The following is a 24,324-nucleotide window of genomic DNA, read 5'->3' as shown; positions in this document are numbered from 1 at the left end:
GAAAACCCCAGTGAACTGAAGCAACGCTGTAAAGTAGACTGAGCCAAAATTCTTCCACAATGATGTAAGAGACTGCTGCAGTCATACAGAAAATGTTTACTTCAAGTTATTGCTCCTAAAGGTGGTTCTTCAAGGACTGAACTGTGAGGTGTACTTAGTTCTGACACACTGCTGTTATTGTCCAACTGATATTGCATTTGAACTGTTAAGGACCAGATGATTTTTGTGATTATGTCCTGATAAGTAAAACCTTAGAACTGAAAGAGGTTGTACTCTCTTTTTCACATTGCTGTACTTGAAAGCCAACTCAAGTAGGAGTGGTTAGCGTTACTCTAACAACGATGCTGCCGTAGCTACGCAGTGTTGTTGAAATCCATGGGAAGAATCAGACCGTTTAAGCTCTACATGGACACCATGGATTACAGTTACTGTGATACAAATATAGCAGGTAGTAAGGTGTATCTGGGACCAGTCATGTGACAGAATTGACTGTCCAAAAAGGGTAACAAGACAACTGTTGGCTCCGTCGAGTGCTTCGAGTGAGGAGAGTGGCCCGGCTCCAGCCCGTTCTTGTTACTGTTCCTCCGCTGTCAGAGGCTTTGGAGAGTCTGTGTCAGAGGTCACCTCGGCGTGTGCCCGTTCACTTGGCCCCTGCCCCAGTGAATGTTCGGTAGAGTCAAACACCTCCTGAAGTGCTCGAGCTGGGCCTGCAGTCTCTCCCTCTCCTCTCTTACTTTCTGCCTCTGAGTCACCAGCTCCTAATAAACGAAGGATAGACACGGCTGTTATTACAGAAACCAAGGCTTTATGCACCAAGCTACATTGCTACAACAGGAGATGGCAACACTGGCACCAAAGAGTACACATACGTGGAAGACACAAAATGATGCTTACCCCCATAGTGATAGAGAGCTGCTCTGCAGTTCTGGTCAGATTGTAGTTCTGTGCTTCGAGTCTTTTACACTGACTGTGAAGGACTTGCCTCTCTATACTCCATTCTGTGAAGAGAAAACAGGCAGTTTCAGTTAATTATATTGCATTTTAACTTGTCTTTTACTCCAATTTTAGCCCCCCTGAGCTCACACACACCAGTGTACCCGCTGAGCTATTTACTTTTGATTAGAGGTCTAAAAGATGTCTAAATTGTATGTAGCAGATGACGCTAACTCAGGGTTTAAATTTAGATTTAAAAAAACAAAACAAAAAACAACTTGAGTCTCTCTAAATCATGTTCGTCCATTGTTTCAGTGTCATTTCAATGCCTTTTCCTTCTGCATGTACAATTAGTCCATGCAACCTTTGCACTGTTATCACAGGGACATTATTTCAGAACCTGCTGATCTACTGGGATTTCCCCACACAACCATCTCTATGGTCTACAAAGACAGGCCCAAAAAAGAGAAAATATCAGTGAGTGGCAGTTGTCTCTGGGTTGTCAGAGGTCACAGGACAATGGCCAGAATACTTCACGCTGACAGGAGAGCAGCAGTAACTCATTACAAACAAGGTAAAGGTAACACATCAGACCATGAAGCAGATGAGGTACAACAGCAGGTGCCAATACTGTCAGCTAACTACAGGGCCTCCTTTCACCCACTACCCAAGATACAAGATATAGTATCATTGCTGACCATGTCCATCCCTTTATGACCACAGTGTACCATCTTTTGGTGGCTGCTTTCAGTAGGACAACGCACCATGTCAAACATCTCAGATCATTTCAAACTGGTTTCTTAAATGTGACAGTAATTTCACTGTACTCAAATGGCCTCCGCAGTACTCAGATCTCAATCCAATAAAGCACCTTTGGGATGTCGGGGAGTATCTGCAGCAACTGAGTGATGCCATCATGTCAATGTGGAGCAAAATCTCTGAGGAATGTTTCCAGCACCTCATTGAATTTTTGCTAAAGGAAAATGGGGGTCCAACCCCTATAGCCCACTGCTCCGACCAATTAACAAAGAAATAAAAAAAAATCTGAATGTTTTTTAGCAAAATATATGAACATCAAGAGTAAATGTTACATATATGCAGTCATTTTTGTAACTATAAATCATGTAATAAAGAATTGAACTGTTTGGGGTTAAATTTATTAATGTATGGTCTTACAATAGGGTTACAATATAAAGCAGATTTAGCACTATATAAATAAAACTGAACGGATCTATATTTATCCAGAAGACATAAAGCTCTCCAAGAAATCCATAGTGCTGCACATCTGCCAAGACATTTGATGTTTTTCATGTCTCAATTCACATCAACATTTTGTTCATATATTAAATTAACAACCTACAAAAAATTAACATGCAGGTTATAGGTGGTTGAGAACTCTTAAGTTTTAAAAGTCAAGAATTTCAAATTTGAGTCCCTGCATCTCCGGCTAATTCTTTTACTGTTCACTGATTTTTGACCCGACTTCTGAGATTAATCTCACACTCTTGCTGAAAACTATTTACATGCAAGTTGTATATGTAGGCATTTGCAGTGCACAACTTTTACAATTATGTATGCAACAAAATGTTTTTACATCATGTATATAAATAACTTTCTCTGTTTTCATCATATCACAGAAAAAGCGACTATTGGGGTAATGCATGTGCTATGTCACTGACTCACCGTCCACATACTCCTGGTAGGCCTCAAAAATAGCTTCAATGCCCTGCCACTTCCTTGGAACATCCTCCTCCTCCTCCTCTTCGTCCTCTTCCTGATCGGACTCTTCCTCATCCTCAGACAGGTTCTCCTGTGGGGCTAGAGTGTCCCGGTTGGCTACAGAAGAAGGGAAGTGATGGCCATTGATATGTGCACGCTGAGAGACATGGATGAGATTTGAACTTTTCAGCTGAGAGACGCTGTGAGGCTGCGAGGGATCGGCCTTCACGCCGGCCTCTGGGACACAATTTGAGAGTCCTTAAGAAGAAGAGAGTGAGACAAAACAAACAAAAAGCAAAGTCAGTCCTTGTAGCTCTTTTTAACAGCTTGATGTGATTTTCATTTAACGTGATAGGAACTGGACTTTTGTTTACATTTTAAAGGCAGTGCAGTGCACACTGACACCACTAGGTGGCAAACCCCTAACATTAAAGAACAATCAGGTCATGCACCTATGGGAGCGTGGCTAACCTTTGTTCTGCAGTGTGCTGTGTGTGGACTGCAGCACAGCCTGATGGAAGTGCTGAGCGAAGGCCTCAGGGGTGAACCGCTCCAAGGGTCGATTCCGCCCATTCTGCACTTGACTGGGCTCCTTTTTCTGAGCAGCAGCAGCGCCAGTGCCAGCGCCGTTCTGGAGGCCCTGGCGCTTCCTGTTCGATTGTGTCTCCACGAATTCAACCTTTTCATGATGTGGGGCCAAGGGAGGAGGGAGCCGAGTCACCGTGGAGTCTACAGGTGGTTTGTGCGCGTCGTTATGAAGGTGTTTATGTTTGCTAAGATAGGGAGGGGAGGGGCTGGGAGAGTCTGGGTACAGGTGTCCATTTGACGGACACGGCAGAGGTGCTGAGAAGGAGTCACCTAAAAGAAAAGCAGAAGTTTTATTAAAGAGTTGTTTGCTGATTAATCGAGAGCGCATGCATTCATGTTTCCTGCGTTTGTCTGCGTGTGCCTCACCAGTGGAGGGAGCCGGAGGACTTCTGCACAGTGGTAAAGGATTATATCTGAGTGTGTCTAACGTCACAGTCTTCCTCTGAATGGCCTTCAGCAGCTCTTCTGTTCTCTCTTTATCTACAGAGAAAAAGACAGAATGAGAACACCCATCACTCATATTTTAAAAAAATATGTGTTAAAAAAAATGACTTGGCCGGGAACTAATGGGGAAGTGTCAGTAAATGGATGATCTGAGGGTAATGCCCAATTCAGAGAGGAAAAAAATTCAATTTAATGAAGTTCTTACCAGTTTCCCCCCCTCAACAGTCTCCAAATGTTTTCTTAAGGTCAGAATAGCGTACACTGAGTTTAGATTTTATGCCCCATTTCATCGACAACTAAATCTTACTGAAGCACTGGCCTTACAGAAAAGTCTTCAGAAAATGAAGAGGAAAAACTTTAAAAGAGAGTGCAAGTGAGCTGCTGATTATACAACAGTGTCCCTGCAAGCAAGTAATAATCATTTAACAACAGAGAGTTTACGCTGGTATTTGAAAATCCAATTTTCAGATTGTAGTTATGAGATTCTTTTTAACAGAGGGGTAAAATAAAATAAAAACACAGCCAGTGTGAAAAACAAAGAGCTCTAAGAATATTTAACACTTCTTAGGCAGTTTTTGCATAATAATATTTCTAACTTTTAATATAAAAACTTGAGAGAGCAATGGAAAATTTCTCATTCATTGCATTCTGCCATCAGAGAGGCATCTTATTGGTCCTCATTCATCCTGCAGCATGACAAGAACCCCAAACGTACAGCCAGAGTCACCATCTGTTTTCAGTGACTACTGCAGACGGTATGGACTTGTGGTCACCTTCATGTTTATTTATTTATTTATTTATTTATTGTCATTGTCAAGAACAATGAAATTGCGTTTGGGGCTTCCATACAACCCAAAAAAAAAGAAGAAAATAATAAATACCCCTTAAAACCCAAGTGTACATATTTAACCCAGTGTGACTCCAATGCAATAAGACAATCCTTAGCAATAATGTTCGTAGAAATTCAGACAAAGACCTGAGAAACATGACAAAATACAACAATGCAACCCATTCAATATTATTGTACTGTGAGATATGATATCAGATATGATAGTTATCTATTTAAGAAAGAGGGGGGGGGGGGGGGGGGGGGGGGCAGGAGGGGGAAGAGAATAAAGATATGATGCACCAATGCAGACCAGTTCATTGCTATTAAGAAGTTGGATATGGTTATTGTCCGTGAGAGGGGGGCAGAGAGTTCAGGAGCCTCACAGCCTGTGGATACAGGCTGTTGGCCAGTCTGGATGTTCTGGCCTGTATAGACCTGTTATTTTTAAACCCCTAAGATTTTTGCATTGTACACCTTATACATGCCAATGCCACTTTCTTAGGACCAAGTTTTTCTGATTAATAACTGCTTTTGTAGCAAATCTGCTTCACGATTTCATACATTTTGCTCTTCTGCATACTATAGTTGCACTTTTTGTTGTTCCTGACATCAGCACTTCATTTTCAGGTCATTTTCACCCAAAGAACTAATGCTTACTGATATCTTATCTTTTTTGGACCAGTGTTTATAAACCGTAAAGATGGCTGTGTGGGAAAATCCCAGACGATCCTCAGATTCTGGAGTACCCTGACAACCATGCCTTGTTCAAGTCACTAAAATGAACGTTCTTCTCTTTCCGATGCTTAGTTTAAACTTCAGCAGGTCATCACGACCATGTCTACACGCCTAAATGCTCTAAGCCAGGGGTCCCCAATCCCAGTCCACGAGGGCCGGTGTCCCTGCAGGTTTTAGATGTGTCCTTGATCCATCACAGCTGATTTAAATGGATAAATTACCTCCTCAACATGTCTTAAAGTTCTCCAGGGGGCTGGTAATGAACTAATCATGTGATTCAAGTGTGTTGACCCAGGGTGAGATCTAAAACCTGCAGGGGCACTGGTCCTCGCGGACTGGGATTGCGGACCCCTGCTCTAAGCTAATGCCACGCGATTGGTTGATTTTCGTTAACAGGTAGTTTAATAGGTTTACCTGATATAGCAGCCACCCAAAAGTGTACTTGAAGATATTTTTCTACATATTTAGTTTTGCCAGTTTTTTCCATTATACATCTGCAGTTTATCCAGTTTCATAAAATAATGACCTTTTAAACAGATTTCACACATTCTGAAGCAGTACCATGTCTTTCCTGGATGTGGGCTCAAATCTACTCTTGCTGGACAAATCAGAAAATCCCACTCCAGCCTTCAGATTCTTCCTAACTTTATTTTCTTCTCACATGCTTCATTTTTTATCCCCTCCACGGGGAATCACCAGAGCAACTCTGAAGAAAGCAGAGTAGCACGTAGGATGTGTGTGTGGATACCAAACAGGTTGTTACCTCTCCTCTGCTGTGGGCTGACGTGCGAGAGGTTGAACATAAGGAGGAAGTCTTTTTTCTTCTCCAGTTCGGGGGTGCAGTCCATCTGCTCGGCAGAGTACGGAGTAGTTAAGGGAGTTGTGGGTGTTGAAGATGTTGAAGATGAGCAGGCCTTTTTCTTGCCCTGCACAGCCGGAGGAGAGACGCTGCGCTCTTTCATCATCCTCCTCCTCTTCCTCCTCTTCTGAGCCAGAAGATCATCGCGATGGGTCAGCGTAGTAAGACCACACACACGCAGAAAATCCACTTTCTTTGGAGAAAGATCAATCAGACAAAAGGGGAAAAAAACTCCCAAAAAACTTAATACCTGTGATGAATGCATATGTGACTGTGTGTGTTTTCGCACCTCTGAAGACGTGTCCAGCTTGAGTGGGGGCTGTTCTGTCACTCTTCTCAGATGAGCTTTCACCTCCTCCTCATCGCTCTCATCATATGACTCATCCAGGTCATAGTAATAACCTGGTAAAGGCAGAGCATTATTAAAACAATTGCAGGCCTGTGCATCAGTAATGACCTGATCTGCAGTTCCCTTTAGTCTTCCATCTCCACCTCCTGCTGCTTTCTGTTTTATTCCTCTCACCTCCTTCTTTGGCCTCTTTCCTCCTCTTCTCTTCCAGGTCGAGTTTGCTGAGCAGCCTGCGATGCTGCTGGAGAACCTCATCGTACACCATCATGCTGTCAGGCACCTGATGCGGTCGCTCCCTTACCGCTGGCGGAGAAGCAGCCTGGCACCGTCCCCCTAGGTCAGTGCAGGCTCCACTGGAGATAGACGGAGGCATAAAGGATCGCTGGTGGAGGTTATTGATGTGATGCCGGTGGTAGAGGCTCTGGATGGCTCTGTCCTGCTCACTCTTGTTCCAGCACTCCTGTAAACTTGCTCCCCTGAGTGAGGCGAACCTTTCTGGGCTTTTTGCCATCCTCCTGTTGCCCTCTTCCAGCCTCTCCCCCCATGCCGCAGGCGGTCTCTCGGCTCTGGTCAATCCCGGTGGCGGTCGACTCGGTGGCGTTGGGGCGTTTAGTTTTCTGCGGGAGTCTGCAGGTGCGTCAACAAGAGAAGCTGGGTTCCACAGTGTAGTGGCAGGGGCAGGAGGTTGATGAGGAGCTTTTGGGGAGATTAGCGGCGGTGGAGCGCCGAGGCAGGCTGCGACATCTTTGCTGCCTGGGTTGTGATAGACTGAACCGGTACTGCTTAGAGGAACAGAAAGAAACTTTTTTTATTCAAATTCTGGACCTAATAAAGAGTGCATGGTGTTTCAAAAGGGATACAAATTGTATTCAAAAGAAGAAGCAGCTAATTCTCACCGGCTGCCGTCTCTCCTCGGTTCCACCCCTTTCCCCGGTGACCTGAGGCCAAGCTCCCTGTCCTGTCCTTGTGCTCGCTGTTGTGTTAACCACGCCTCCTCGCTGGCTCTCTGACTCATCATGCTGGCGGAAAGAGCTCCATGGATCCCACCAACAGCACCAGCATGATGTTTCCCCAGGTGAGAAGGCAACAAGCTGGGCACTGGGTATGGCACAGAGCCCCTGGAGGAGTGAATGCTAGGCTGCAGAGGCTTAGGTGCTGAAAAACCTGGGTGTTCGGAGTCCTTGGATTTATCTGGAGAAACTGTGGAGTTATGGAAAGTGCATGTGTTATGTGCTACGCTGATATATCAGGATGTTTATTTACTTCAACAGCACAAAGTAACGGGCCTTTATTTGATGCAGTCTTTATTTCTAAGTCCTTCAGTTTGATAAGTATAACTGGACATATTAGTCCATTTTCCACTGCAGGAAGCCTTATTTTAGGATCTGCTCCCATTGCCCTTTTAAGTTATAGTATTACGTGCAGAATGTGTTCACAGAGGTTAAAAAAATGAGACAGACTGTGTGCAGAGCTGAGATTTTTAGCCAAAGAGCGAGAGCTTGAAGAGAGAATAAAATGTAAAGGTTTCAACCACAAGTGTGCTAATTTATATGTCAGTCTGCTTGTACTTTAAACAATTTACCGCATCCTTTGATAGTTTTATTTCAACAACTTGAGAAGTCAGCAAGTCATTAGAAATTCCCCTTTGGGGTATAAATGTTTCTAACAGATTTCATTGCAATCTGGCCAGTAGCTGTCAGGATATGTGGCTCAGGTCCAAAGTGTTGGGCAGACACTTTATTTAAGCAACACAAGTGTTAAAAATTTAAACTACTGCAGATCAAAACCAGCAGTGTTGTGAGCTTCTGTCTTCTTTCTCGATAATAATGAGTCATAATGAGTCAGCTATATTCAGAACAGACTATTTGGGTATTTTAACTGAAATTAAGTAAAAAATAAATAAATAAATAAATAAATCAGTTTCTAAAACTCTGTATACATGCTTGAGCATGCACCTGCAGGCGAGCGCACATACATGTGCACGCGTGTTTGTGTGTAGGTACCCAGTCTGTTCGGGGTCAGCCTTTCTCCTGGCCTGGCCCTGTCCTCCGGTGGTGCCCTCCGAGCATGCAGCTCAGCCAGGTAGTGGCCCTCCGCCGCTCTGACCATCTGCTGCTGTCTCTCCCTCTGCCTCTCCTTCTGTCTTTCCAGCTCTCTCTCACGCTCCCTCTCCTCCTCTCGCTCCCTCTCTCTTTCCCGCTCTCGTTCCAGCCCGGCCTCTCGCTCTCTCTCTTTCTCTCGTTCACGCTCTTGTTCTCTCTCTCGCTGGCGGAGCTCGTTCTCCATCTGTAGCCTGTGGGGGAGGTTGACAAGTATGCGTACACACAGACACAGACACACACACACAAAAAGGGAGAAGGTGAGAGATGCAACACCCAACATGAGGCAGATATTAACCACACACTGGTGAACCTCGCACAAACATTTCTACTAAAACATACACACACACACACGCAGCTGCAGAAGAACACACACACACACACACACACACACACACACACACACACACTCTCCATTTACCACGAGGAAAATAATCCATACACAGCATGACTGAGCAAGAGCAGATGAACACTTAATAGGTATCCACAGGAAAATGACACACACACACACACACACACACACACACACACACACACACACACACGCAATCAATAGCACACAAACAAACCTACAAGATATGCAGGAGCCATTACAGAACCAGATGATGAATGCCATCCATTTCAAACACAAACATTTCCCCTGTGCATTATGCCACAGGAAAACAATGAGTATTGTCAAACTGAGAAAGCAGCTCAAAGCGCTGAAAGAAAATAGAGACACACAGAGGGACTTAAAAAATAAAAAAATACTTTGTTATGTGTGTGCGATTTTATGTAAGCGCTGGCTTGCATATGCATGTCTGTGGGTGTACAGTGTGTGTGAAGGGCAGTGTGTGTGTGATAAGTGTATAGGAGGCACTGTGGGGTGTGTGCTAAAAATATCACACAGTCAGCAACCTGTGCCTACCCTGCAGAGAGATTACACAGCTCTGCAGACAGTGAAGAAAGAAAGAAAGAAAGAAAGAAAGAAAGAAGGAAAGGAAGAAAGAAACAAAGTGCTACCTCTCAGATAAGGCTGTGTGGTTTAGGTCTGCAGGGTAGCGGCCTCCAGGCAGGTGTAAGTGGAGGGCAGAGGGGTGCAGTGGAGGGAAGGCACCCCCTGCAGGCACAGAGTAGAACTGTGATCGCAGTGCAGAAAGACACAGAGACTCCTCCATCCTGTGGCAGAAAAAAAATCAAAAAATGAGTCAGAATATATCTGCCACCGAGGAGCTGATGGTTATCTGATAAGTGAGTGCAGAATAGATTAAAGGATGTAGTTTTTTTTTTTAATTCTTAACATTTTGACTTTTATTTGACAGGACTGTGCAGAAGAAGCAGTAAAAGCATGGAGAGAATAGAGGTCGGAACCCAGGCCCCTGCAGCAAGGACTTTAGCTTTTTGTTATGGGGCGCCACCTCAACCCGGTGAGCTATAGTGGACACTGCACACTTCCTGCTTTATTCCAGCATGCTATATAAAAAGACTGTAAATAAAAATTGGAATAGCCACAATGATAATGCCTACTGGTTAGTAAAGTGAATTCAGCATCGTGTTTTAAAACCAGAGGAGAAGATTGGGTTGAGAAAACGAGGAATATTGCAGTCCCAAAGCTAGATTGATAACTTGTCAATTGCACTGTAACACACACCCTGCTATTTAGATTACTTACAAAATGATCATCATGTTGTATCCATTAAGACTAGTGATTATGCTATAGACTAATCAGAAAAGATTAAGTGAAGTCATCAATTTGGGGAGCCCCTGACTCCAGCTACATTTCTCATTGAAACCCAAGGAGCCCCCTGGTGGCTATAAAGAAGAATGCAGATTACTGCTATACACAGGCATTAACCTAAAAAAAGATAAATGGCAGCTGTGTGGGTTTCTGTTACCTCGGTAAGGACAGAGGGTGGTGCAAGTAGGCTGGATGATAGTAAGCGGCGACGGCGGCGTGGGCTGCAGCGGCCGGGTCGAGGCTCAGGGGCAGAGAGCTCAGACGGAGGTCATCTGAGGTGGCGAACGGCCGGAGTGCTCTCAGGTACTCCTCTGGAACGGCACCTGAGGGCACTACGGGGTGCATCTGCCCCGGCAAACTGCAGAACATATTCAGAGGATAATTTTAAGAATGAATTCTGCACGCAGACTTTTCTGCACAGCTACGCAGTATGCACGTGCCACACTTACCTAATGCTCTGCATTCGGGGGTCTTGCATGATGCTGCTTGGTGTGAGGCCAAAGGAGTGAGCCAGGGGGTGAGGTGAAGAGATGGGAGGAGTCCTCTTATCCTGCTGTGGCTGGGGGTTCTCAGCTCCCACCCGCTCCCTGCTGAGACCCTGAACACTCGGCTCCACCTGACAAAGACATACAGAAAGTGTGAGAGCAGACTTTACTATGTCTATTGGTGTGATTTTTATTTTTCCAGTGTGTGTCTGTGTGAGTGTGCACGCGCTACATTCAAACAGAGTAGAGGAGTTCTGGAAAAAGACGAGTGAGAAATAAGATGGAGTGATTGCGTAAAAACCTCTGAGCTGCAGCCAGAGGCTCAGCGGAGTGGAAAAGTGGGTCTGATATGTCATAACAGGTCAAGATCAAAGTGGAAAGATGATCCCAATATCTAGCCAACTGCTCCATCCTTCATCACCCACTCCCTCTCTGAGCTTCTCACTCAGATGATTTGGCCACCACAACACTGCATTTGATCCTCGATTGCTCAAAATCACCACCATGACCAAATAGGCCTTTTTTTTTGCCAAACCTGCATATAAACACGCATTAAGAAACAAGTACCCCATGCCTGTATCCAAGGCTCTCTCCCACTTTGTCTGGTATGTCATGCGGCATTGTTCTTCATTCTGTTCAAACCAAGCAGCGCTCAAGGATCTGAGAAATGAAGCCAATACTGAAGTAGTCTAGTAGCTGCAATTCACCAAATGGCCACTTGAGGTTGGCTCCAAACCATAGACAGTGTAAGAGATGGATGTAGCTTCTCTGATGTCGCCCACTGGTTTCTAAAGTCCTGTTTCAGAACCTCGAGTGGAGGGTTTCTGCTTCACCAGGGCGGGTCTGACTGTGAAACTGCACGGTCCTTGTTTAAGGACCTGTGATTCACAATTAGTTAGTGAATGATTGCGCAGTCTTATCCCAATCTGCTAGGACTCTGTGGTGGTGAGGGGAAGGAGACTAGACAAAAGACACTGTGGAAGAGATCCAGAGATTAATAATAAAGGATGATTAAATGCAGAGTGGTGTATAAGCACAGAGAGACAAAAGTGTGAGTGATCCAGCTGTAACTATAAGCTTTATAAAAAATGAAAGTTTTAAGCCCAATCTCAAAAGTAAGAGGGCATTTGTCTCCCACGTCTAAACTGGGAGCTGGCTCCATAGAAGAGAGGCCTGAAATCTGACGGCTCTGCCTCCCATTCTACTTTTAAATATCTTAGGAACTACAAGTCAGCCTGCAGACTAAAAGCAAAGTGCTCCATTGAGGTAATATGGAACAGATAATCCTGAATTTTAAAATAAATTTAAAACAAACTTAATGTTTTGTTCAGCATGACCCAAAACTTGTGGTTAAGCTCATAATCTTAGCAGCAAAGTGTTTACAGAGGTCAAGACAGGGACTGGTTTTTTCCTTTGATTTCTGTAGGACTGATGTCTCTTTGCAAACACAGCTATCGCCATCTGGTGGCATCCATGGTTTATACTGTTTGTGCTCCAAAAGGAAGTCAGTCTTTACAGTCTTTATATAATTTCCATACTAAAATGCAGCAGGCAAACGTGTTTGCAGCCTGCTATAAGAAAAAGGTGTGGTCACTGCAGCCAGCTGTACTGAGCTGAACTGATCTTCTGTGTTCTAAACTTTAATGTTTATGTTTTATGCTTAGCACTTACTAGTAGGCATCAATATATGTGTTGCACTTATAGAGTTTCTACTGTAGCTTGTAAACATTAGCTGCCAAATATCACTTCTAGCTCCAAAAATCACGAAACTCTTCTATAATGAAGACTCCAAAACTAATATTGGCGAATTAATCCATGACTTTACGTTTATTCCCATTTTCATATACAGTCTATGCTCCAAACTGTAAGGCAAAAAAAGAAAATGAAAAGACTCATAGTCTACAGCAGTGATTAAGCTGATCTAACCGTTTGTTTGCATGCTTGCAGTTAGCGATTAACAGATATTAAAACAAAGTAAAACCAGGAATTGAAAATGAAAAAGTGCTGCGATATTTTTTGGTGTGACGGAGCCACCGACTCACTAACCAACCAACCAAGAAGCCAACAGACCACCAGACACTGATTCTAAATAAGAAACAGCTGCCTGGAACCGTTTAGCAAAGTATGTTAATGAGAAAAAGACATACATTTACACTAATGTGTCATATCTTGTTGCTACAGCAACAGACAGCAGTACAGGTCAGGCTGACCACAGACAAACCACAAACAAATGACCTCTCTCAGCAACACCCAATCTGCTACCTTAGTTTAGTACAACACTTGATTTGCAGTATAATACTCGTGTTTTGAATACGTTTGAATAGTTTTGTATATGCCACTCATGGAAAGCAGATTCAAACCAGGGATGAAGCAGCTTTCCTTTGCCATCTCCCAGAAATCCTCACTAGGTCAAAACGAGACAGGGAGGCAACACATGGACGGTCTGGAGAGCAGCCATCGCATTCCTTGACCTCTGACCTCGCAGACAGCCAATGGCCTTCACAGACCCGGCAATAAAACACACGCAGTCTGCTTCCTTTGGTTAAACGGTCCTTTGCTCTGTCCGCACAGTACGGACAAACACTGAATTAACACACAGCTCTGCTCTCCCGCTCATTCTTACACTCCCTCCCTTCCTTTCTTAACATCCTATTCTCCATTTTTTTCCCTGCCTCCCTCCCTCCTCGATTCTCTCTGAATGTCTGAATAAGAGCCCCAGGCAGGCTGGGCCACAGAGTGGTCTTTGTGAAGGGGGAGAAAGGCAGCTCTGATCCAGGGGGAAGTGGCTACTGTGGGGGCTAACCTCTGCATTGTTTGAGGGGCCTGGTTACTTGCCACAGCTTAAATTCACACACACACACACACACACACACACACACACACACACACGCACGCACGCACACACACGCGCAGGTCCCCCTTCACATCCTAAGCCTTTTGTGGTGAAGGGTCAAGTACACACACGCACACAATCTGCAGGAAGCTGAAGACAAAAAGTGCCAGTCTCTGCAGCCTCCACTGTGTGCGTATTTTTTAGACAAACACTTAATGTGTTGCTGAAAAAGACGCAGAACAGCAAGGAAGAGGGTGGCTGGAAGCATGAAAATGAAAGCGTAAGACAACACAGAGAAAGGCAGGATGGGGTAAATGAAGAAAGCAACGCTTGGACGGCTGGTTTTGACAGTTGGATGTTGATAAGCACTGGGACTATTTCTTTAATGGAGGGAGCAGCAGCAGCAGCAGGACAGATAAAGGAGACTGAGAGCGACAGACCACTCATCTGTACTGAGAGAACACGAGAGAGAGACGAGGAAGGGCCGAGAGAAAAGAGGAGACCGGCGTGACAGGGGAACAAAAGGTACAGATGCACAGAGAGAAAACAGCAGACATTTTGTCTCAGACTGGCGCGAAACACCCAGAGGTGTGACAGCGTGATGAATGACACGTCTTACCTGTCTTCCGTCGGCCCTCCACAGGCCGTTGCTTGTCTTTGTGGGGGCAATGGTGACTACTGGAGGTGTGCTGGGGACACTGCGGCCCCTGTTCTGGCCCAGGAGGGGCCCTAAAGAGCCCCGCTTAGGGGTGGTAACCGGCGAGCTGTGGCTGGTGGCCGGGGAAGAGACGGGAGACGATTCACTGCTGAGGGCAGAACCTGAGGAAGGGAGAGAAAGAGGAATGAATGACAGCAAACAGCATCTGATCAGATTAAAAAGATTTCACGATCAAATAATCTCCCCGTGGCACATAACTTTTTCAATTTTTTTGTCAACGTGACGAACTAAACACTGTTTCAGTCATTTTTGATAAAAAGCTTTCAAAAAAATGTGACAGAAACAAAGGAAAGTGTAATAATGATACCGGAAGGAAAAGGGTACGAGATGAAAGTAGGTGTGTGACACGCACCAAAAAAAAAAACTGCTGTAAAAAGAGCGAAGGAAGCATGTCATAAATGACTGTGTTAAAAAGAGGCTGGGGTGTGACACCAAAGGGGAGGTGTGATAAAGGGAGTGTGTGCGTGCTCCGTAACATTCACTCTGGCATTACTCCATATTTCTGAGAAACACATACACACGCACACAAACAAACACACTCGGAAACAAGCAGGAAATAATGAGACAGAGAAGGTAGGAACCAATGAGTTCATGTAGAGCTGCAGGTAGAGAAAATGAGATAGTGATGGAGAGTCGGGGACACAGAAAGAGAGAGAGAAGGGGAGAGGGAGCTTGTTATAATTGGCTGTAATTAGATTCTCATTATTAGGAGATGAATGGAAACGAAGGAAGGAAGAGACAGAGAGGGAGAGGGAGAGGTCAGGATAGGTCAGCTCTTATCCAGCACCTTCATTAGGACAGCAGTGAGCTGAGTGAGGACACACACACACACACACACAACCAAATAGCTACCAGGCAGCCAAACATTTCACAATAATTCACAAAATACAACCATACTCTGAAAGGATCTACTTTCACTTTTACTGGCACTGTGTTTCAATACGCTGTCCAATTTTCATTCATTAACATTGTGTTCCTGTCTTCAAGAAACCGCTTTTTTCTCCCCCATTACATAAAAGATTGATACCGCCGTCGTGTCTGTAGTCTAAATACAAAGCTATAGCAGTCAGTTAGCTTAGCTTAACATAATAACTGGAAGAATAAGGACAGAGCTTTCCTAGCTCTGTCCAGAGGCAACAAATTAATATCTACCATCAACCGTAAGATTACCCACTCTCCTACGCCCTGCTAAAGTGTCCGTGTGCAAACAAAGATTCCCATTTCTCCATGCAAAAGCTGAAGTATTCCACAGAGGAGAGAGAAACAAGGAAAGTCAACAGGATTTTGTACAAACCTGACACCAGCAGTAAAGGTTGGACTGGGTGTGACACACAAAGAGGAGTCTGTTTGTGTGTTTGTGTGTGTGTGCTCAAAAATACGTTAGCTCTCCAGGGCTTGAGGCAGCTGGAGCTGTGTTTGGGTGTGTGCAGGGTGGTTAAACCAGTGCTCACCTCTGGGGTCCTCTGCCTGTTTGGCCAGTTTACGAAGGGCAGCAGCGAATCCAGAGTTTGCAGACTGGGCAACTGCGTTCCCATTGGTTAGTGGACTGAGGGGACTGACTGTAGCCGTGGTGCGACTCGCCGTGGAGATCATTCCTAATGATGGTGACTTATTGGACTCATGGTTCATACCTGGCGAGAGCGGAAAGAAAAGATGCGAGGAACTTTATTATTGATTTGATTAAGCGAAGGCCTCGCTCAGCGTTGCACTCGGCTAACTTCCTGCCTAAAAAAAGATTTCTGAACACAGCTGGTACCAGAGTCATTCTGAATCAACAAAACTCAACTGACAAGTGTGTGTTTGTGTGTGTCTGGGGATGATAGTGAGTCCATACGTGGGGGTCAGCTCCACTAGAGACAGTGTGGAGGCAGGAGAGCGGTGACCCTAATAGCAAATCACACACATGAGTGCACACATGTCCGTTTCCTCAAGGGAGCCACCCAACACATCTTAAGACCGCAGGGGCGTCTACACACAAACCACACTGCGCTTTTACACCCTTGTGGAGCATGCAATCATGTACACACATACATGCAGAAAACAGAAACACACACAGAGCGTCCATCGATCTACTGGACAGAGAACACACTGAGAACAAACACAAGTAAGGTAACCTTTGTCTTCACCCTCTACCCTCTTACTGACCCACTAATGTTAATTACAGCTGGAATTAGCCAGCACCCCTCCACCCACCCTGGCTGCTACAGCACTGACCTCATTAGCACCACAACACACAATCACACGAACACCTTTAGAACACTCACACAGACACATAAAACCACAAAAAGAGCAAACAAAAGGGCCAGAGCAGTAAACACACTCATGAAAAATTCAACGCGCCGCTCGTCACACTGACAACTTTGATAAAGTGGAAGAATAAAGTAAACGGTGGATTTCAGAGCTTGGAAATCTCAGACTTACAGATTCCAAAACAGGGAAAACAGCAGAGTGATTAAAAAAGTATGTAGGAGCATTAAAACAGATTTAAACTCGGTTAAGATTGAAAGAGATAATTTAAAAAAAAAAACAAAAAAAAACGAGAGCTGGTTAGAGGTTAACTCTAGGTAGGTTTCCTTTGCACATGCTCCCAAACATAGAAGCCTAGATTAGAGAGAAATGTGCCGTTTCAGGTTTTATGACCCTGCAAGCTGACAAAAAGCTAGACAGTGTGTGATGCATACAACTGACATGCATGTAGCTTCTGACATGCCACGCTCTTATCTAACAGAACCTGTTTCTATACAGTCCTTCCTCCTAATTTCTTCATGTCTGCGGTCACACATGTATTTACACGTCTTAAAGAAAATTGAACTTGAAACTGTGAATCAGATAGACAGAAAGGGAACGAGAGAGATGAAGAGAGCAAAAGCTCAGATCCTGACAGGCTGTGTGTGTGTCTACATCTCTGTCCCTGCTGAGCCCAGCAGTCAAGGGAGAGATGATAAGACAGTTTCTATCGACTCCTTCTCTCCCTCCCTCTCCCCTCTTTCTCTCCACTCTTTCCTCCCCCTCTTTCTCTCCACTCTTTCCTCCCCATCTCTCCCTCTCTTTCTCTCCACTCTTTCCCGTTTATCTCAGCACACTGGAGCTTATTTAACAAAAGCCAACACACATAATCTCCTCTCTGTCTCTTGCTTTCTTTCTTCCTTCTTTCTACAATCTTTTCTTACACCCTCTGATATTTATCCATGTCGTTCACAAACACAGAGACACGCGGGCTGCCGTGTGCATATGCGCATAATTCAATCATGCAAGCACTCACCCTGCCGCTCACTGTTCTCCTCCTGCTTGTCGTCTTTCTGCTCCTATGCGAGTCTCTTTCACTCTCTCCCCTCTCAGCCTTGCAGCTGCTACATGGTCACGTGACCTCTTTTCTATCCACTTCCCACCTCCTCCACCTCTTCCTCCTCCTCCTTCTCGCCATCTACTGCCCCCCTCCCTCTCCAGCCTACCTTTTACTCCTCTCTTCTCTCACTTTTTGTATCCATTTTCTCTCCTCAGACGCACCCTCCACCCCCCCACCAACCAACCCGACCCTCTCTCCTCCTCAGACAGCGCTTTCTGTCGTTTTCTTTCCTCTCTTCATTCTTCAGCCTTCCTCCTTTTGGCTAGCACTCATGGGAGGGTGGCGTGGTGACTGAAAGGGGATGAGTACGAGGAGGGAGGGAGGGTGCAGGGTGATGAAGGGGAGGGTGTGTGATTTGAGCTCTGTGTGTGTGTGTGAGGTACAGGGTAGTGTTAACCCTCCATCCATCACTCTGTCTCTCTGTTAGTCAGTCCTGTCTGCTCTGGGATGCAGGAGGTTATGTGGTGGGGTTTACAGTGACCTTTAACCCTTCACCTCTGACCACTGCTGCTCCTGACAGCGGGAGGGCTGACATATGAAACACACAACAGCCCTAAATACAAATTAAGGCTTTTTTTTTTAACTCCCTCTAGAAATCTTTTTTTTTTTTTTTTTAAAAACAGGACAGATTGAGTAAACATGACTAAAAGGCGCCGTGAGGCTCTATTGCTCACTGCATCAGAAAACAGCTGGGTGTAAGAAGAGGAAGAAGAAGAAATGGAGAAACAACCTTAGGCAGGAAAATGGGAATTTTTGCCTGAGGATGGTGCTATACGAAAGACCATATTATTATCAGCAAACAATAGGCCTCACCCTGTGTGCGCTGTCCATTTCAGATAACCACGCAGATTCATTTAAAAGAATAGAGTGTGTTTGCGAACAAGATTATCATTACAGTTATGACACACACGCTGATATCAAGCAAACATGTTGACATCACATTAAAAATAAACATATTAGCAAGGCTCAAATCCACTGGCTGTCAGCTTTTCTGTGTGGAGTTTGCATGTTTTCTCCAGGTGCCTCCAACGCCCAAAGACCTGCATGTTGGGTTAACTGGTGATTCTGAGTCGGCCGCATGTGTGAATGGGCTTGGCTACAGCACCCCCCACAGTTATGCATATCTACTCCTAATGATCACTGTTAAGCCTGTCGTGAAATAATAGGGATAATATGCAGGTCTTTAAACCATCCTCTCTTTAATTAAGCCAACTTTCTTCTCATTGGCTGCCCCTCATAAACAGAAGGTTTGAACAGCAGGTGGGTGGGACTACTGTACTGGCAGATGACCATATTAGGGATATCTGCTCTCATTGACATCATACTGAGGGAAAACTAGAAAAAAAGCTTGAACAAAGCACTTAGGGTGGCCTGAACTTTCGGTTATTACTAGAAGCTTTGGTTATGTTTTAAATGAGAATCGACCACTGGAACATATAATAGGCAAATAATAAGAAAAAGCACAATAGGTGAACTTGAAAAAAAAATCCTGTTGTTACAGTTGCTACTTGCTCAGAGTCGGTGTATTTGGGCTCAACTGTGAGCTTAGTACAGTAGACATGACGCTACTGATAGCATGTAATTTACACAATTTTACAACAGCAAGTTGCACCACGCAGATTGTAAAATGCACTTTTTTACTCAATCCTTTCTTGAGCTTTAGAGATAGATAAATGCACCCTCTGTACAACATTTCTTTGCAGTGCACTTAGTTTTCAGCGTTGACCTAAGTGACCAGCGATGCCTCAGCTCCTAAGAAACCCTGTCGAAAAGCAGAAACTAGCAGGACTTCCCCACAGCTGCCAAAATGGAAACTGCACGAAATTCATCTGCACACAAACACACCTACATACAGAATCCCACCCTGCTCAGCATGATGCAAGAGATATCAGACATGTTGAGGCCTGCGTCTTTAACACCTTTACCCTGCCCCTCTCTTCCACTTTTACTCTTTCTCTCTCTCTCTCACACACACACACATATACATATACACACACCACACACGACTCGGGGGGACTGTGAGGACAGCGGGGGAGGTCCTGCTCTGCCCCGTCAGCTCATTAAAAAAAAAAAAAAAGCAGTGTGTGTGTGAGAGAGAGTGTGTGTGCAAGCAGGGATTGGTCATTAGGAGGAAGAAGAGGTTGGGTTGTAACATACTACCTAGTTATTAACTCCCATCACACTGGTATATGACCGCATATGTGTGTGTGTTCTTGTGCAAGCTACTATTTTAACATTTAAGACATTAAACTGGCTGTTTACAAACTGTTACCCAACAGCAGACCAATAATAAGTGTATATACACACACACACACACACACACACACACTAAATATGCTACATTTAAGCTCTAAGATGTTATTATCTGGACCCCTACGGCTGATAGTAATCACAACAGTGGCTACTGCCGTTGTTACAATAGCTGGCAGACTTGTTCAAATTCCTCTGACACAACACACACACACACACACACACGAAGAATGAGAGAACGAGAGAGAGGAAAAGTAGCCAAATGTTTTACAGCCTCTTAAACTTGTCTGTAATAGCAGTCAGAGTGGCGTCAACACAGCAGTCTCCTGGGTTACTCCAGGGGCTGCTAAATGGCTTTACTAGCTCCAGTCACTCTGCAGCTTGCACAGAAACACTTAACACATCCTTACAATCCATAAACAACGAACACTCTCCCCGACTCCAGCAACTCACACACACTCACCCGACACAGGAAAGGGTCACAAGTTAACGTGAATGTAAAAAAAAAAGGAACTAAAAAAAAAATAACAAAAAACAGTGTCAAACACATGCAGGCCGTCTGTGCGAGTACATGAAAAGGAAGGCACATTCACAATTAGCTGACTCAGGAGTCGGGAGCTGTGCGTCACAAAACGTATGCATGTGACCCCTAGGGACCAAACAGCCAGCACGCATTTATGGTCCTGGGATAAGTGGAGCAGAAAAACCACGTACTGTAATAACCGACACCTCCAGCAAACAAAAAACAAATGCATGCACACACACACACACACACACACACAAAAAGGGGAAGTGCATCCAAAAACACGCCAGGGCAGATTGTTAGAAGCACGTAGAGGTATATGAATAACAAAGAAAGCATGGGAAGTGCAGCAGCCATTACTCTGCTTTATGCTTTACAGCGAGGCCGCCAGAGCAGAGCCATGTTACTGTGCAATAATAACAGAGTCAAGATGTTAGTGAAAGGTCTATAAATTATCACAGCCTCAGCTTAGAGTTGAAATGTGGGCTGCCAGTGGGTAAAAAAAAGCCTCATGGTTACATATCCTCTTCTTTTCCCTCTTGAACCTAGGGCCTTCCCTTCCACCTTCCTCTGGCTGCAAGGCATTGCTCCTCTTTGGGTGAACCCCTCTTCTCAGTGTGTCTACGAGCCTCTTGTCACTGTCTTTCACATACAGAAAGAAGATATAAATAGTGGCTGCTCTCCTGCCTCACACGTTCCTCTATCTGTCCATACTATAGTTTCTTTGCTTGTCATTTCCCCCTCGCTATCTCTTCTTCAGCCTCCTACCACTCACTCCACAGCTTCTCCGATCACGTCTGCTGCGTTTCTGCCTTCCCCCCCATCTGTGTCATCGATCTCTTCTACAGCTTGTGCCTCAGTCTCACCTCTCTGATACAGAAATGATGGGAAAAAAACAATAAAAAATAAAACAATCTGAGGAAAACCAATCTTACTCCCGTCTCAGTTTATTTTGGCGCCTGGCAAGCACCTGACTCCTGCCTGCAGCCTTTTTTTTTTTTTTTTTTAAACTCGGCGTGTGTCAGGTGTTCATGTGCTCAGCGTCAGTGGCAGAGGTGCAGACACAGAGGGTCGTGTCAGACGGTTGACAGCCTCAGTTACTCCTCCTCTGGCCCGAGGCCCGCTCTGTTTTACCAGGTGCCGACACTGTCGTGGTTAGACGTCGACCATCTGAGCAAACACGAGGAGGATGGAGGGGGGATGGGTTGAAGAGAACACACACACACGCAGTCTCATTGCACAAAGGTGCACAAAGACACACCTGCTAAACAACTGTTGCTGTAGTAAACAATCATGTTGGTGCCCAGAGAGTATTATTCAAACTGTGAAGATGTTCAGCAAATCAGAGCAAAGTCGACACTTGTTGGCCCAGGAGTAAATTAAGCTGAATGGATCTTATGGATTATTTCCTTGCTTATTATCACTGTACAGATTAGGCCAAAGCTGCACGGCTGGGGCACTTTATTTATTACCATCAGCACCTGCCCTTCATATCAGCTCATGTAGCCAACTGTTTGCTCAGCTACAGAACAACACCAGATAGCCCTCAGGTCAGATTATGCACTCAAACGCTTGTGCAATCATGAGAAAATATTCTAACACAACTAACCAGCACTGAAGGCGAAGAACGCCACAGAAGAAGCAGCCAATCACAGCTGGCACCGACAGGCTGAACCTGCAAAATTACAACATCTCATCCCACAGAGGACACACCACTTAGTCTAAATCTAAAATAATAATAATAATAATAATAATAATAATGATGACAATAACAAGTCAACAAAATACCAGAGTAGGTTTTGTAATCTGATTACACAGAAACACTGATGTGAATGGGAAGCCATAGTATGAGCAGCATGAGCAGCATCTATATGAGAAGGAGGTAATTAAAGAGATTGGAGGTTTACTCAGTAACACCCCTGCTGAGCAGCTGGTCTACGGCAGGTCAGGAGCAGCACATGGTGCATGAAGCGCACGCGTGCACGTATGTGCGTGTGTGTGTGTGTGTGTGTGTGTGTGTGTGTGTGTGTTGAACTCCACCTGCGGGCTGTGTACACACACAAAAGCGAAGGGGATCCGCTTGACTGCTGCTAATGCGCCCGGCGGCATCTATCTCAGCCAAACAATACAGTCGCTGTTAAAGGTCCCGGATTAAAGAGCGACTCTTCTGTCTCCCGTGGGTGCTGTGAGATGAACTATCAGAGGGAAACTGTCCCACACCGCCGCTGTTGCTGTGTGAGCGCTTCCCTCTGTCTTCCTGTCTATGAAGTTTGCTCAGCGCAAACAGCACAAGTGTTTGATCACTGACAAGTTTGGCAAGAAAGACGCATAACAAGGAACCACAAACACCTTTAAATACCCACCCTGCAGCTGCGCCCAAGTTCACCGCACGGAGCAGGAAGTGGATCGGTCTGGCTTCAAAATAAGAGCATTTAGAGATTCCCAACAGGACAGTATATTAAGTAGCTTTTAAATGTCTTTGAATTTTGAGCCTTTAACGTGTCTTTGTGACACTAGGGATTATTTGGTTCCAGTATTTGGTCCCAGCATTAGAGTTTAAGATTTTATAAGCTTGTATTTTAACAGAGGAAACCAGAAGTGGCTCGCACCTGCTGTCTGTCAAGATGGACCAGTTTTCCCTATCACATATTTTCAACTTATTCAGCCTTTGAGTGCGGTATGACTAAAAATAACTTCAGTTTCACTCTTCACTTCTAACTATCCGACTTATGTTGGCGAAGGAAAATAACAAACAGGATATAACCTAACCTACACACACACACACGCACGCACGCATGCACGCACACACACACACACAGACACACACACACACACACACACACACCAAAGCTTTAACGCAAGAGAAAATATAACACCTTGAAGTCGGTGTAGGCACTGATGGCTACAACAAAGAGAAATAAAATACTGTAAAAGAAGTCGGGTCAGTAGCTGCTCAGCCCCGCAGACAACATCCAAGCAATGTTAACTCAACAGAGACAGGCTCAAATGAAAGACCTCATCACTTTCTCCAGGTAAGAACAGAGCAAACAAAGACTTTTGTACTGAAACTGCAGAAAACACACAACTCACCGCCACTCTAAAGAAAACAGAATCCTTGGTTATCGCGCATCCTTGTGTGGATAAATGACGGCTCTGCCGCACGGCTTGATCTCACAGAGAGCAGTACGACACTCAGCGATGTGGAGATGTAGGAAGGAGAAGGACAACACATTAACTGTCCTCACAGAGAGAGGGGGGGGGGGAAGGGGGGGGGAGGAGGGAGGGAGGCGGGGAATGAGATGGGAGGGGGAAGTAAGGAGGAGGAGGAGGGCAAGCACCTGCTCCTCTGATGCTCCCTGGAGAGATGGAGGGATGGAGGGAAGGAAGATGTGGCCCCAGACTGCTGATACCTCACAGCCCGGACATGTTTACTGTCCACTGGAGACAATCAGATCTGTTCAAGTCAGCTCCTCCTGCTGTTACTGCACACTCACACCATACAGAGAATCACTATCAGGCTCATTTTAACTGATTTACGTTTGTATACTATTTCTTTAAAGTAGCCATTCCGATATAATGTAAAAAATACTGCTTAGGGAGGCAGTTAAATTGCAACAAGTCTTATTGCAGTGGATATTAAAGGCTACTTTATGATTTGTTATGTATGAATGCTAAGCAAAAGACATGCAAAGTGTCATAAATTCAAATGTTTCCAAGTATCTGCAAAGGAAGTCTGGGAAGACACCCTGGACTCTGAGTGATGCTCCAACCTGACTGTACGCTGACCTCAACCATGCAGCCAAGGATTGTTTTTCAAAAGGTGACAAAGCAGAGACAAAGAGGCTTGTAGCAGCTTGTGGAAAAAAACAGAGGAAGTGCTGCTTGTTTCTAGTAGAA

The 24,324-nt window shown here is 44.9% G+C and overlaps 1 protein-coding gene across 1 annotated transcript in view; it reads right to left on the bottom strand.

The window, feature by feature from the left end:
• Positions 1-620: 620 nt before the first annotated feature.
• Positions 621-24,324, bottom strand: part of LOC146627751 (genetic suppressor element 1-like) — a 52,871-nt gene continuing 29,167 nt past the window's right edge. The window contains exons 2-16 of the mRNA XM_085358950.1: positions 15,760-15,939; positions 14,210-14,409; positions 10,722-10,888; positions 10,430-10,630; positions 9,558-9,713; positions 8,460-8,749; positions 7,353-7,647; positions 6,631-7,235; positions 6,397-6,509; positions 6,012-6,300; positions 3,607-3,720; positions 3,124-3,510; positions 2,617-2,889; positions 895-998; positions 621-758 (exon numbers count right to left, since the gene is read on the bottom strand). Coding sequence (XP_085215076.1) covers positions 621-758; positions 895-998; positions 2,617-2,889; positions 3,124-3,510; positions 3,607-3,720; positions 6,012-6,300; positions 6,397-6,509; positions 6,631-7,235; positions 7,353-7,647; positions 8,460-8,749; positions 9,558-9,713; positions 10,430-10,630; positions 10,722-10,888; positions 14,210-14,409; positions 15,760-15,939 — 3,512 coding nt within the window. The remainder of the gene's footprint in view (positions 759-894; positions 999-2,616; positions 2,890-3,123; positions 3,511-3,606; positions 3,721-6,011; positions 6,301-6,396; positions 6,510-6,630; positions 7,236-7,352; positions 7,648-8,459; positions 8,750-9,557; positions 9,714-10,429; positions 10,631-10,721; positions 10,889-14,209; positions 14,410-15,759; positions 15,940-24,324) is intronic.

The sequence above is a fragment of the Diplotaxodon limnothrissa genome, linkage group LG7 (genome assembly GCF_057381915.1).
Source record: "Diplotaxodon limnothrissa isolate DT_005_m linkage group LG7, D_limnothrissa_male_GT1.1, whole genome shotgun sequence".
NCBI classification, from domain to species: domain Eukaryota; kingdom Metazoa; phylum Chordata; class Actinopteri; order Cichliformes; family Cichlidae; genus Diplotaxodon; species Diplotaxodon limnothrissa.
The sequence above is the reverse complement of the archived record's forward strand: the minus strand, read 5'-3'. Positions and strand labels throughout refer to the sequence as shown.